The 15691-nt window shown below is 32.8% G+C and overlaps 1 protein-coding gene across 1 annotated transcript; it reads right to left on the reverse strand.

Annotated features, from left to right (window-relative positions):
* Positions 1-12584: 12584 nt before the first annotated feature.
* On the reverse strand, positions 12585-13913 carry LOC149546669 (uncharacterized). Its single transcript, XM_089794024.1, has 3 exons — positions 13553-13913; positions 12781-13455; positions 12585-12665 (listed from the first exon to the last, which is right to left on the reverse strand). The coding sequence occupies exons 1-3, from the start codon at positions 13589-13591 to the stop codon at positions 12585-12587; spliced, it is 795 nt and encodes a 264-aa protein (XP_089650150.1). The 5' UTR covers positions 13592-13913.
* Between the last annotated feature and the right edge of the window lie 1778 nt (positions 13914-15691).

The raw sequence follows: 15691 nt of genomic DNA on the forward strand, positions 1-15691 counted from the left end.
AATTTTAGAGAATGAAAATTTGGAGAATGAAATGTTATTAGGTCATAATGTAAATTGCATGATTGACCATGTTGAAAATGACAATGCACACAAGTGTTACATATCTCCTAATTATAGTTGAGATGAAGGTTCTAGAATACCAAAATGGATAACTAAAATTGGTGAAATGACTATTACCAATTTGGAAGGGAAAAAATTAGAAAGAACCATTCGGTTATGGGTTTCAAGGCCATATAACATGTTTTTTGACAACAAGACAATGGTGGAGCAATGCCAACTTTTTATACACTTATTAAAGATGCAAAAGATGAGACCTATGCTTTTGAAATTGAAGATTCATGTCAATAATTGTTTTGAAATAAATTCCATTATTGTGAATAATTTTTTAATGCTCTCAATAGCATTGGGAAAAATGGCAGGAGAAGGATAAGAGAACTGTTCAAAGGGTTATTACAACCACTTTGGTAAGTCATCATTTGATAAAGGGTAGATATATGAGACAAACTTGTATTGATGAGAGAGAATTGATGATCTTCTTTAAAATGAAACATGAGCTTTTGGAGGGAGACTTCCATGTTTTAATAAGAAGCTATCTGATGATGTGAAGGAAGAAATTACACAATTTTGGCACTCTAGATCAAGAGTATCACGCAATGCTAAAGACATGTTAAAATTGAGAATTGGAATCAGAGAGGGCACACCACATCCTAAACATTATTTGGAGGTAAGTCAAACTATGTTGTTCAAACAATTTAGAGAGAGTCATCCAAGATTGCATATATCACAAAAGGGCTTTTGAATCTTTCACGCCATTTTATTGTATGCCACTTAAAATTCAAAATACATGCTATTGCAAATATCATGTCGAGTTTTCTATGCACCATGAACTATTATGCTCCATCCGTTCTACTTTTCATAGTAAAGAAATGTTTGAGAATTGTGGTGCTAGTGCTCTTCCAAAATCATCTAGAGACTTTCTAGATCAATTTTTATGTCTTAGAGTTGATGTTTGTTTCTCTTATAGAAATGCTTGCTTAAATGATAAGTGTTTAGAATGTGGTGACCTATCCAAGTTTGACACATGTTTTCATTAGGGGTGTGAACAAGATCTTGGGAAGACAATAGTAAAAAATATTGTATATGAAATACTGAAATACACATTGAAGAGTGGGGGTGAGGGATCTAGATGTGAATTGGTTGCAAAAGAAATTAGTGTGGCTAGTTTTATTTCAAATTTCAAGACATAGTTAGAGGTCTCAGTGGTTCGATCAACAATTTAGAATGTGTAAGGAGACTTTTTCCATTGGCACTATTATACCAGTTGTTGACTTTATTGAGAACTACACATTACAGCCTCAAAATGAGACATAATCTCAGTATTACAACTCCATTTAGATTGCTATTTTTGTTCACATAACACATAGAAATGTCCCATATAGTGCGAAAGATAATTGGAAGATTATTAGAGAGTACTATTTTTATATGGGTTATGATAGATCTCACTCTCACGAGTTTGTGCAACATTGTTTTGAGAATTATATTGATTTCTTATAGGACCATCCAATTGCTATGGATAAACATATCATTTGGTCAAATAATTGTATAGGTCAATTCAAGAATGCTCGCATATTTTAGTGGTTGTGTAGGATTCACATAGAGAGTGGGGTGCCTCATATTTGGAGTTTTTTAGGAGCATAACTTCTTGATGCTATTAGCATTGTTGATTGGTGTAGTTCAACATTACCACAGGGGGTAGTCTTGATTCAATAGTAGATAGGTTCTTTTGGTTTTTTGAGCAAGGGTCTATCGGTGATAGATCATATTGCACTACAGTGAGAGACTCATAAAAAATGCATTCTTTTCAAAACTCTGATTCTACTACATGGACCATTTGGATATTACAACTAGCTTGCTTTTGTCCTAGTTATTTTTAGTGTGATTGGGAACAATGTAAGTTGAGTGAGTGGGTGGACGCACGGACTTCACATTATCTTACTCCATTGTCTACCATACCCTCTATTATAAATGATGACATGGAAAGTTCACTTGAGCATGACTATTTATCAAATCTTCTTTAGCCAGGACATGTCTTTTCATTGGTTGCGCCAGAGGGGAATGATGAGAAATAAAATTATTGGTTAGCACATTGTGTAAGAGATAAATAAAAGCTTCAACAACCAATCACAGATGATGATGGATTCACATATCCTACTAGTTCAGTGGTTGTTGCTAGAACATGGCTGTAGAAATACATGCTTAGAAGGAATGGGATTCCTACATTCGAAGACTATTAGAAGCACAAAACAATTCTCATATATTTACATCTTATTATAGAAAAAAAATTAAAGTTGTTGAAGAATCAAGGAAGGCCAAAATTAAAATTTATTTTTACTATTACTAATGCTGATCATGAAAACGTATTGGTGACCCTAAGACAGAGAGAGGACCCTCCTAGAACACTTGACTAGGTATATTTACTTCTTATGTTATTTTGTTCATAATGAAATCTTCGGTGAACCGATGATTATCCCTCTTAATAAAATAAGTTACTAATATTTTTTATTATATTGAAATGTAGGTACATCATGAAGAGTAGCTATGCATCAAGATAAAAACTAAATAGGGACCAAAATGAAGAAAAATCTATTCTATTTTTGACACTATAGTTTTTGACACTACTTTTTTTGACACTACACTTTTTGACACTACAATTTTTGGTAGTTTTCTATTGATTTTATAATGATGAAATGCTTGAGATATTGTAAATGTAAACTTTTTGATTTATTTTAGGAAACAAAGATGATTTTATTTGATGCACTTTATGTGGAGGGACCTAAAAAATGATGATTTTAATACATAGTAACACCAAACTTGCAATGTGCCCAATGCCAAAAACTTGAGAGAGATAAAAAATAATGTTTTTACTTAATACTAACCCTAGTGACACCATTATTCTAGCCATAGACAGCTTCCATCATCCATGGCCAACCTGTACCAAAGAGTCTCCAAGGTGCTTTATGCATTGAGATCAATCTTTTGAGGGTCTTAACTTGGACCTCATAGGGGCTATTGATGATATGTTGAATGCTACAGGATGCTCATGCCAAGGCCTAAAATGAATGCTACAGGATGCTCATGCCAAGGCCTAAAATAACCTATCTCATTTTCAAGAGATCGTATTCCATTTGGATTTGGCATAACAATCGACTCAATATCAAAACTCACAGTGTGCCTTAGTCCATAGGTGATTCATAGCATAAATTTGAAACCCCTAATATTGGCATAAAATCATTAGTTCCATTAGCTCTAGATTGGTAGGTGAACCCTAGTGACACCCTTGTTCTAACCATTGAGAGCTTCCATCATCCACAACAACCTCGTACCAAAGAGTCTCCAAGGTGCTCTAAGTGTGCATTGAGGTCAATCTTCCAAGGGTCTTAACTCAGAGCTCATGGGGCTATCAATGAAACATTAAGTTCTATAGGATGGTCATGGTGATGCCTAAAATAAATTATCTCATTTTTGAGAGATCACATTCTGTTTGGATTCAACACAATGATCTCGCTCGATACCAAAATTAGTAGTGTGCCTTAGTTAATAGGTGCATCACAACATAACTTTGATATTGTTGATCTTGGCATCAAATTTTTAGTGCTATTAGCTCTTGATGCGTGGATGAACCATAGTGACACCGTTGTTCTAGCTGTGGAGAGCCTCCATCATTCATAGTCACCCTGTACCAAAGAGTCTCTAAGGTGCTCTAAGTGCTTGTCGAGGTCGATCTTCTAAGGGTAATAACTTAGAGCTCATGGAGAATATAATGAAATGTTAAATGCTAAAGGATGGTTATTTTGAGCCCTAAAATAAACTATCTCATTTTTGAGAGATTACATTTCATTTGGATTCAGCACAAGAATCTTGTTCGATGCCAAAACTTATAGTGTTCCTCAATTCATAGGTACATCACAACATAACTTTTAAAATCACCAATCTTGGCATCAAATCCTTGGATCCATAAGCTCAAAATGGGCAGGTGAACCCTAGTGACACCCTTGTTCTAGCCATGGAGATCCTCCATCGTTTACAGCCACCACGTACTGAAGAGTCTCCAATGTTCTCTAAGTGTGTGTCCATTGATGTAATGTTGAATTCTACAAGATGATCATGCCAAGGCCTAAAAAATCCTATCTTATTTTTGAGATATTACATTATATTTGGATTCAACACAATGATCTTGCTTGACGTCAAAAGTTGCAGCGTGCCTTAGTTCATAGGTGCATCACAGTGTAACTTTGAAACCACTGATCTTGGCATCAAATCATAAGTATCATTAGCTCTAGATGGGTGGCTCAACCCTAGTGAAACCCTTGTTCTTGCAATAGAGAGCCACCATCATCCACAACCACCCCATACCAAAGAGTCTCTAAGGTTCTCTAAGTGTGTGTCAAGGTTGATCTTTTGAGGGTCTTAACTTGGAGCTTGTAGGGGCTATCAATGAAATGTGGAATTCTATAAGACACCATTTCAAGGCCTAAAATAACCCATATCATTTTTGAGAGATCATAGTCCATTTGGATTCGGCATAGCAATCTCGCTCGATGCCAAAACTTATAGTGTGCTTCAGTTCATAGGTGCATCACAACGTAACTTTGAAAATACTGGTCTTGGCATCGAATCATCAGTGCCATTAGATCTAGATGGATGAGGGAACCCTAGTGACATACTTTACCTAGCTGTAGAGAGCCTCCATCGCCTGCGACCACCCTGTATCAAAGAGTCTCCAAGGTACTCTAAGTGAATGTTGAGGTCAATATTCCAAGGGTTGTACCTCAGAGTTTGTGAGGGCTATCAATGAAATGTTGAATGATACATGATGGTCATGTTTAGAGCTAAAATAACCTATCTCATTTTTAAGAAATTACATTCCATTTCGATTTGGCATAGTGATCTCAATCAATGCTAAAACTTGCAATGTGCCTTAGTTCATAGGTGCATCACAACGTAATTTGACACTGTTGATCTTCCCATAAAATCATTAGTCCTATTAGCTCTAAGTTGGTGGGTAAACTCTAATGACATCCTTTTTCCAGGCATGGAGAGCCTCCATCATTCAAAGCCACCTCATATTAAAGAGTCTCTAAGGTGCTCTAAGTGCATATCAAGGTAATTCATTTGAGGGTCATAACTTGGAGATCATAGGGGCTATTGATGAAGCATTAAATGCTACATGATGGTCATGTCGAGGCCTAAAATAACCTAGCTCATTTTTGTGAGATCACATTATATTTGAATTCGGCACAACGATCTCGTTTAATGCCAAAACTCACAGTGTGCCTCAGTTCATAGGTGCATGACAATGTGATTTTGAAATCACTAATCTTGGCATTGAATCATCAGTGCCATTAGCTCTAGATGGGTAGGTGAACCCTAGTGACACCCTTGTTCCGATCACAAAGAGCCTCCATCGTCCACAACCAGCCTAGTGCAAGAGCACCTATGTAGTCTGGTTTGTACCTAATGCTTCTTTCTTGTGATTTTGGCTTGTAGTTATACTAGCCACATCAATAATTGTTTAATAAGACCTATTAGGTCCTTAGGTAAGGTTAACTTATTTGCTAAGTGGGTTTTTGCTCCTAAGTTGTTGTTATGCCTATAAGTTGCTCAATAAGGGTTAGGTTGATCAAAGTGGTAGAAAAGTTGACCGAGGGTCAAAAACCATCTTGGAATATCTATATCAACCTAATAGGACCCCTTACCAAGTTTGGTGAACTTGTCTAATTAAGAATTTTAAGTTATAAAAAAAATTGCTCAAGATCGTAAAAGTTGCAACTTTTGCAACTTTTTCTTGCAAAGTTCAAAATGAGTTCAAGGAGTTAGCTAGGGGTTTGAGCATGACCATACAAGGTTGTAAAAATCTATATAAGGTGTGAAATTACCTTGCTATGATTATTATTCTAATGTGCTAACAACAACATCTAGTTTAAATTTGTTTGAGATATTAATTTTTAGTTATTGTAGAGCTATTGGTTGATCCAAAGTCATACATTTCAATGTCATGATGTTGATGGGAGCCTTTAATATTTCTTGCATTGCCAAAATTTCATGTGGACTTAGTAAGTCGAATGTGTAGTAATGTCTCATAATAGCACTTGTATTGAAGAGTAGGTAAGCCAATACATTATTTTAAAAAACTTGTACAAAATATAATATTCTTAAAAACCTTCATCCATGGTAATTAATATTATTAAAATGTATACATTTAAAGGTCCTAAAATTTGATATATCAAGCCAAGTTCAACTTTAAATTAATACAAATTTTTATAAAATATATCTAAAGAAGAATTGATAGATAAGAAAATATTATTAAATTAATATAACATTCATCCCTTCTAATTGTTAAATCAATGAATATTAACAAAATTTCAAAATTTAAAGGTCCTAAAATTTAATTTAAATTAAATTAGACCATCTCAGTGCCCTGTTCAACTATGATGTACAATTATAACATGTAATATCTTCTTATGATCTGCACTGTGTAGTCTCCTCTTGCAACGTAAATGCTTAAGTTTGACTAGATGTAGATAAAACCTAGTGGAAACAACTAGGTGGTTGTATTGTAAAACCTTGTTGTCGAGTTGATAATCAACAAAGTGTATTCTATGCTGGACTATTTAGTATTGCTTCAAATATGTTCCATGTATCACAATAGTTGTTGCACCACCAATTTAAATATCTTAAAATTTGATGGATATAAGGTTACCTAGATATATATAAATTCATTTATGTATGTATAATACCTATGGGGAACAACATTTCATCATTTTCTTCAGGGTCGTATAAATTTGTCCTCTCTGCAGAATGTCACAATAAATAATAACTAAAACCTTCATGATTTCTAGGCTCATTAATCATTGAAAAGACACCTCTTTTAGAACAAGTATACATACATGTGTATACACATTATATAAGAAAATTCATTGATAATTAAATAACAAGTTGTGATTAATTTTTATGATACTTACCCACTTTTACCGATGTAGAGATATGATTATAATAATTTGAAATCAATGGAATATCATCACAATCTTCATCATCTTCATCAAATGTATCAGTAACATCAAGTGTTACTAAAAATCATGCACTTGCATATCTGTGTAATGTAAGGAACATGTCTTTTCTATCCCCTTGCAACCATGCATGTTTTTTCTATTAACACTAAAAGTTCATTACAAAATTATCAACAAATTAAATTTAAAATTCAACAAATCAAGATAAAATATAAAAATGAAATTTTAAAATTTAATTGCATAAAATATAAATAAATTTACACATTCATACATGTTATCTCCCAAAAGACTCTATACGGTAACTATTGACTCATTCTTGATGATGTCCCAAACTCATTTGATGCAAAAATGTGTCTTAAACCATTCAACAATGTCATGTACATTATTTATATGAATTCCTTGATAATTCATTTGATACTTCATAGAGTACATTTGATGCAAGCTCCAACACCATCATGTTCACCTTTTCCATGCCCACTCTTGAAGAAATTCCATATGTGTTTTATATTCTTATTATGATGATATCTACATAGCACATAAAATGGTCTAAGATGATTTGAATTGTGCAACATATCCATCAGACCAAACATAATGTTTATCAATATTTATATCTTTTTCTTTCAAATAAGAAAAAAACATATTGAAGAAATGTTCTTCAAAGTGAATGTCATGTTCTTTATCATCACTTATACAAAATTGATACTCCTTTTTAATGACTCGTGCTTCAAGTGTACTCTCAACATCATCAAAATCTAACTGTGCATGTCTATAACAAAAAAGTACCTTAAAAGTGACCTACTTTGAAAAGAAATGACTTGATTGAATTTCTTTTTCATGAACAAAGGAATAATTCCCTACAAAATCAATGATTGATGCAATCATTCCAAGTGGGAAATTAACTCTCAAAGTTTGAAATTCTTGTGCTTTCCACTTTGCAAAAAAAGTGTGACAAATATAAGTTAAATCAAATTCTTAAATATATCCATAAATGCTACAATAGGTAGCTCCTCTTCAACATATTCCAACCTCTGTCTATTTCCCAAACTTTGTTTCATTTTTCACATACTTGTAACTTTTGCAATTCACCATTTTTATTACATCAATATATTCAATTTTAAAAGGAAATAGAGTCAATTCACCACATGTTTTACATAATCCTTTGGTGCAATTTATTTGACCAACTCGATCATCTATTTTTTTCACATAGATGATATAAACTGACTTTGCCTACTAGGAGGAGCTACACAAAAACCATGTGTCTTCTACAAACTTTTGAAATAACTTATAGTGGAGATCAAAATCAATATGATGATTCCAATGATGTCATGAAAGCTCATTGACTTCAAGGCCCAATCTTAGGTCATACTATCTAATTTTTCTCTTTGTCTTATTATTAAAGCTAGGGCACACTTATACCCATTTCCCTATTGCCTTTCACTTGAATGGAAATAATTGTAACTATTTCCTAAACATTCTTAGGAATATATGTCATCCATTACTCATGTTTCAATATATTTCTGCAATTTATTTCATAATTCCCATCTTGGACAAATGACAAAATTATTGGATATTTTAAAATCATCTCATTTCAAGCCTTGGTATGTGACAGTTTCCTCATTCAAATAACTAACTTTTATAGAGGTTTATTAACCTCTACGATTTGGGAAAATTGTTTAAGAGTCTTCTCCAAAACACGTGTTTTGGGTCTTAAGCTTAAACTTTTTTATTTTTGGAGGTTACAGTTTCGTGTTCAAGATGCATGATTGAGGAGCTTAAGTCTTTTTTAGATAATGAGGTTTAAGAATGGAAGAAAAAATGCACGCTTCAAATCCCATCTCTTAACTTCTTAATATTTTAAAGGTTATTTTTATTATCAAAAATATGTTTCTTGAGGGCGTTTACTAACCTATAATAGTTTGGGACTCAGGTGTCAAATTCCAAAAAAATGAAATGATGGAAAAAGCTTGAGATGATTTTGAGACACCAAGATAATAGAATCATTAAAACAATGTGAAAAATTAGATGATCTTTTAAGACTTTAATTTATACACCCCTTCACATAATTGACTTGAACTTTTGAAATCTAGGTATGGTAAATACTAGGGAAATAACTAGTTCTATCCCAGAACAAGGATATCAAAGGACGTATGATGAAAATAGAGGTAGGGGAAGGCATTTCTTTATAAATTGGGCTATATAGTTACTCAAAGAGGAAACATTAAAAGGGACTACTAGAGAAAAAGACAAGCCAAAAATGGGGCACACACAACAAAAACTCCTAACTAGAATATGTACAAGGAGGGTGCCCCTACATCGTAGAGACTCCATGTATAATCATGCAATCCATTCTATGATAGAGAAAAATATATTTCATGGTGTATCAAAAAGTGAAAACTTTTATGTATATGTGGCATCATTACTACTCTTTCTTCTTTAATGATTCTTTTGGTATTTTTAGCATGTACCATTTCTTCAGGAAGCTTGACATATCCAATAACCAGGCCTCCCAAAAAACCAATGTCTATAGAATCAATTCTACTTCTCATTACATGTTATGGATGACATCATTTAAAAGAGTTGAAGTAATAATCTCTCAAGATTTTGAATTCAATTATTATCTTCTCCTGTATTTGAAAATCACTCTACTTGGATTTATGGTGATATGTCATCATGGAAATCTTGACTATCCTTTGATACTAGGTATTCTTTCTCTTCTATCGATTGATTGAGTTTGCATCTTTTATGAAATTATTCCAATCCTTATAGACATCCCTATTCAACTATATTTCCTCATTATGTATTTCTACTTTTCTCCCATTTAGACACACATTAGATCATATTCATAAGAAGAAGAAAATAATTTTTCCATCTTGGAGTACATAACCTTTGATAAGACCACTTGATAAGGAGAATTAACTTGAGCTTGGTAATCATGTAAAGAGAGTTCTCTCCAAACAACATAATCATAAAAATATTTTTATTCACATGTTTCAATCATCTCATCATGACATATTTCTCCAAGGCCTAATTCATTTATGATGTAAGATTTTGTTTAGTGTTTCTTTTTTATTACTGTAAATAAGATAATAAAGTATAACTTATCATACTGGGTCCACTCACATTTTCATATCTTACCATTTGACCATCCATTTGATCCTTTCCAAGAGTAGAATAATAGATAACTCTTTCTCCTTTGATAAAAACATCATCTGGACAAGTTCTGACAGTGAAGAGGATTCCTCAAGAACTAGTATTCAAGATCATTAGAAATAAACTAATTCTATCCATGTTTCTCCATGACCAAATCATAATGCATTTCTTTATGTCCTAAATCTTTTCAACGCTAAATTTTAATAGGTATAGCCAAGAGAAGAGGGCCTTTTTTCTCTCCCCTATAGTTAGCATTTGGAAGTTGATGAACTTTACAACAATTATATCAAGGTGTTTTGGAAAACAAAAGAGTTTTTTTTCTAAGGCAAGATCAAAACATCTACACTATCTTATTTTGTCCTTTTGGTCTATGATACATTTGGAATTACAAATGGTTTTCAAAGCCTCCTTCTTTTCTTCATGTTCTATCCACTATGGTGCGAGTATCTTTAAGGGATCTAGATTTTGTTCTATGTAGGTTATATTCCTTTATGAGTTTTTGTCCTTTCTCCATTGTAATATGCAGGGTTCACCCTATTTTGGTAGGATCTAGGCTACTGATCAATTTTGTTCCTCTCAATGAGCTTAGTACACTGATTCTCCAATCCATACATATTGTACATTACTAAAATATTATATGAAATAGAAATGCATGGTTAAAATGATATCTATTTTCCTCCATGTTTTCTTGAAACAATGGTAATCTTTAGTATCATAAATATACCCATTATGAATTTGCACCAAAAGATTAATATTTTGGATCTAAGTTATAATTGTGTATCACTATCTATTAAGAGTTCAATCTAATTGATGCAATTCTAATGGCCAATATTATTCGCTTAATAAAGTTTAGATCAATGATGTCCTATTATTCATTCCCTTAAAAGAACACCATAATTACATGGACACATCTTGGATCCCTAAAAACTAACCTTTTTGCGATATTCTTTCTCCCATTGGTAACATTCTCGCTTATCTTTCATGTCTCATACTTGGTCATTATTTTGAATCTTTATCGTTAACAAGACTTTTCCTAAGTTTTATTAGATTCCATGGACACAACTTCTTACTACTTACAAATCAACATTAACCTTAAAATTAGATTCAAAACATTCCATATTTAGAATATTCTTGTACTATTCATAGTCCCACTTGTATCAAGAACCTATAAACAACCTAGGGTTCTTAATAGGATTAGATTATAATGAATGATAACTAGTCAGGATAATAATCTACAAGGATAATAATTAGATTTCTAATCTTGCTAACAATTTCAATGAGATTGAATTTTAAGACAGAAAGCAAAAGGAGAATAGGCAATATCGAACTCTATCAAATGACACTTTAACTCTATGTAAACTACGCTATGCCCCTTTTAATATATGAGTTTGTATAGGATGAAAGTCCCAGTTAAGACTAGAGGTTTTCTTCTATGTTCTTTCCCAACATTGCCTGTTTGAATGGAGTAAAATACAATGTATTACCCTTTTTATTATATAATCAAATGGCTTTGGCCTTTTACAGATAAAAAATACCAAAAAAAAATAAAAATCTTAAAATAGGAAAGATCTAATTCATTTAATTATATGAAAACAATTTCTTGATATTAATTTCTTTTAGAGAAATATTGAAGAAAAAGAATAAAATTATTTGTTAGAAAAAAATTTATATAATTTTCATATAGATTTATATTTTTTTGCTAGAAAACTATGTTCATGCCTAAATATATAACCATTTTTCAATAATAGAAAGAAAAATTTACGTTACTTGATCAATTGACATTTAAGAATTTAGTCTGTTTAAAAGTTGGCTAAAATTTTTCATATAAGAACTCAATTGTTCAAGTCAATGAGATAGGTCAAAATTAGTTTTATTAATTAATAAATGTAAGAAATGTGCATCTTAACTATAAAAAATTATTGAGAATATACTAATATTTAAAAATACTTAATTTTGATTACAATAGTACTATGCCTATGACAAATAGTTAAAAAATGTATAATTCAATCACACATAAAGCGTATTTGTTTTCAACTATTTTGAAAAATAACGTAAATATCTTAACTATATTTGATAATATCCACACAATTGACAAACCTAGCTAGACAACTTGAAAAGATTAATCTTCATAGATAAATTAAATATAACATATATTATGGTTCCAATCATACATATAAACATAACATGGGAAGATGCAAACTATAGCACTTATTTATAATAGTGACCATAAAAGGACCCAGCCATTTACTTAGACAAGATGCTTAAAATTATAGAACATCTTAACAACACCGTGAATGGCAGTGAACATCATCGATTTGCTTGAATCTGAGCCTAAGCAGGGGCTCCAATCAAAGAAGCCATCTAGGTTCACAATATCGTATGATTTGCAATACAATAACAGTCATTGACAGTCAAACTCACCTCGTATGTTTCCCTTGCAGTCAATGGCTAAAAGACAAACAAAGGTGTCCAATGAGTATAAAGTTCTACGACAGCTCAGGTCCTACGTTATCAGAAACCAAAACAATAGAAATACTCTCTTGCACAAAATTAATATACATACCACTGTGAGAGCCCAAACATTGTCACTGGTTAGCATCATGTTTGGAGCATTATCAACATTTCTGTTGCCTAATATGAAAGCGTTTCCCACAACCTTCAACACTCCACTGCCCACAGACTGCTCAACAACAAATGTCACCTCCACCTTAGGTGCTGGGGGTGGGCTAGGTGGTGGTGGACTAGGTGGCGGTGGGCCTTGGCCTTGTGGTGGTGGACTAGGTGGCGATGGGCTCGGACTTGGTGGTGGTGGACTAGGTGGCGGTGGGCTCTGACTAGGTGGCGGTGGGCTTGGGCTTGGTGGTGGTGGACTAGGTGGCAGTGGGCTTGGGCTTGGTGGTGGTGGGCTTGGGCTGGGTGGTGGTGGGCTCAGGCTAGGTGGGGGTGGGCTTGGACTTGGTGGCGGTGGACTAGGTGGCGGTGGGCTTGGGCTTGGTGGTGGTGGGCTTGGGCTAGGTGGTGGTGGACTAGGCGGTGGAGGGCTTGGGCTGGGTGGTGGTGGGCTCGGGCTTGGAGGGGGTGGGCTTGGAGTTAAGCAAGAGCTACAATTGAAGTAGCCGGTCAAATTTACAGGGTTATTGATTTCATCTTGCAAGTCAAGAATGTAGGGCTCATGTGAGCTACATGTGCAGTTGGCAACTCCTAAATTCAGTACGTACGCTTCTCCTACAGCAAGCATCTATGTAAATATTGAACAAGAAGAGATTGTTAGGTGAGCTATAGATATAATATTCTATGAGGTGAAGAATAGATTAGGAGGAAACAAACAAACGTACCACAGTAAGATTCCAAACATCATCGTACTCCTTCGTCATGATCGGAGCATCAAAAATGACCCCATTGCCCAATTCGGAACTGTAAAGATCACCTCTTCTACAGGTTGCTCAACTATAAAGATCACCTCCTCATCTTTTCCTTGCAAACAGAAACGAACAACACATTTTCTTGTTGGGATTACGATCACAAGACTATCTATTATAATCGAAATGGAAGGAGACAGTCCAAATTTCGTATATACCCAAGAGAAGTCAGTAAGAATGCCGAGCACCAAGACAAATACGAGCGTCGAGCCAAACCTTTTCGGAAAGGCAGCCATGAAAGCAATCAGAAATTGATTTGGGAAATTTTTAAGGGGTTATGAGGTTTATATAGATAGATGGGATGCCAGGTCTGCCTATGAACCACGTTATAATTCACCAGAAGCCGCAAGAAAGAGACAAGGAGCAATTTAAAACACATGCCCTCGTAAATAAATATATATTCACCTATATGTTCTCAAGTTATGTACACTACGTCTCTTCCGATTCACGTAGTTTTAACTGTCCTGGTAGATATAGCTGAATACTTCGTTCTAGATTCGGAGGACATAACGATTTCGCACTCCTTTTTAGCTTTTAGAACGATTTATAATAATATTTTGGGGAAGGTGTTCCGTCATTATCACCTCACCTCATTGAGTCCTAATTAGATTCCTAATGTAGCAGTAGTTGTTCATTAGGAATTTGTCAAAATCTTCTTTGCAATCTCATACGAGCTTAAAAAAAAAAAAAACATAAACATAGAGAATCTCTAGAACTTTCAAATACATGGACAAACACGTGGAATTCATACAAATTAATTATTAGATTTGTAGTTTTTAATTTTCACTTATATAACATGTTTTTAGTGGAGTTACAATTATAATTTTATTAACAAGTTAAATGAGCTTCATGTACTTACGATATAGTAGGCCATTGATTTATCTATTCTTTATAAATATTCCTTAAGGAACATTCTTTTAACCAAGCATAGTCTAGAAAAATAATATATATTTTATCTTTAGAAATTTATGAGCACATCTTTAGGTGCTAAGATATAATTCCATAAATTGATTTTATAAAATTGTAACTTTTACTCAATTTTTTTAATTAGTTGAACCCTAAAAATATTAGTCCTTAGAAATAGAACTTGTTTCAAGCTTCTATTCACTAATGTGATGCAAATTCCTTTGACAAGCACCAACTCTCTTGATATTGAATATGTAGAAATACAATATGATTTAGAGTTAACCATATCGATCTTGATCATCACGTGACACACAAATATATTTAATTATAATAGGATAAAGTTATTTTATACATATAATTTTTTGAATAAAATTTTCATGAGAAAAGAGTTGAGTGTATGTTTATTTGCATGTTGGACAAGCCATTTTACATCTTTCTATATATATAAGTAAAAAAATAAAAATTGTAAATTATATTTTATACAAATCTAAACCATAGGTACAGTTCATTCCAAAGGACTTTAAATACATAAGCATCAAATATATCATCTGCAAGTATTGGTGTTGATGAGTTATATCTATCTATTCCTATATATAAGGTTTTTTTTTGTGTGAATGTTCTCATGTTAAACTTTTAGTACATGATTACTACCATTTTACTACAACAAAGAATCTAATAGTCATATCAATTGGAATAGTTATGAGATGTTAATAATTTTCATAAATAGCAATTACTTAAGATTAATGTAGAAATAATATCATCTTGCATGCTTTATCTATCATGCATCCTTGAATTAATTATTCTAATTATTCTATAATAATTATCTAAAGCTAGATAGTTACTTGTGGGTATTATTTATGACAAGTGAAAATAATGTAATTTTCTAAAAATGATCATTAATTATAAGATGTGAAATATGGGGCATCTTCACAAACTTTTATAATATTCTATTACTTAAAATTAGTGTAAATATAAGATTTAAATGACTAATAGTTTAATTAAATTTAAATGAATAATAGTTTAATAAGGAGATAAATATTAATGAAGAGGATTAATTAGTCTAAATTAACACATGTGCCATAAATTTCTAGAATCTACAAGAGATACAAAATAAGCACGATAAATTTAATAATTAAAAAATTGACTAGA

This window comes from Cupressus sempervirens, chromosome 7, assembly GCF_028749045.1.
Source record: "Cupressus sempervirens isolate cs-2001-9-10 chromosome 7, ASM2874904v1, whole genome shotgun sequence".
NCBI classification, from domain to species: Eukaryota; Viridiplantae; Streptophyta; class Pinopsida; order Cupressales; family Cupressaceae; genus Cupressus; species Cupressus sempervirens.

What these genes read in the sequence shown, in the direction of transcription:
- LOC149546669 (XM_089794024.1), bottom strand. Translation starts at nt 13,591, where the DNA reads ATGACGAAGGAGTACGATGATGTTTGGAATCTTACTGTG. An exon ending in ATGTTTGGAATCTTACTGTG is followed by an intron (nt 13,456 to 13,552) that starts GTACGTTTGTTT and finishes ATATTTACATAG; the next exon opens with ATGCTTGCTGTAGGAGAAGC. An exon ending in ATGTTTGGGCTCTCACAGTG is followed by an intron (nt 12,666 to 12,780) that starts GTATGTATATTA and finishes TTTGTCTTTTAG; the next exon opens with CCATTGACTGCAAGGGAAAC.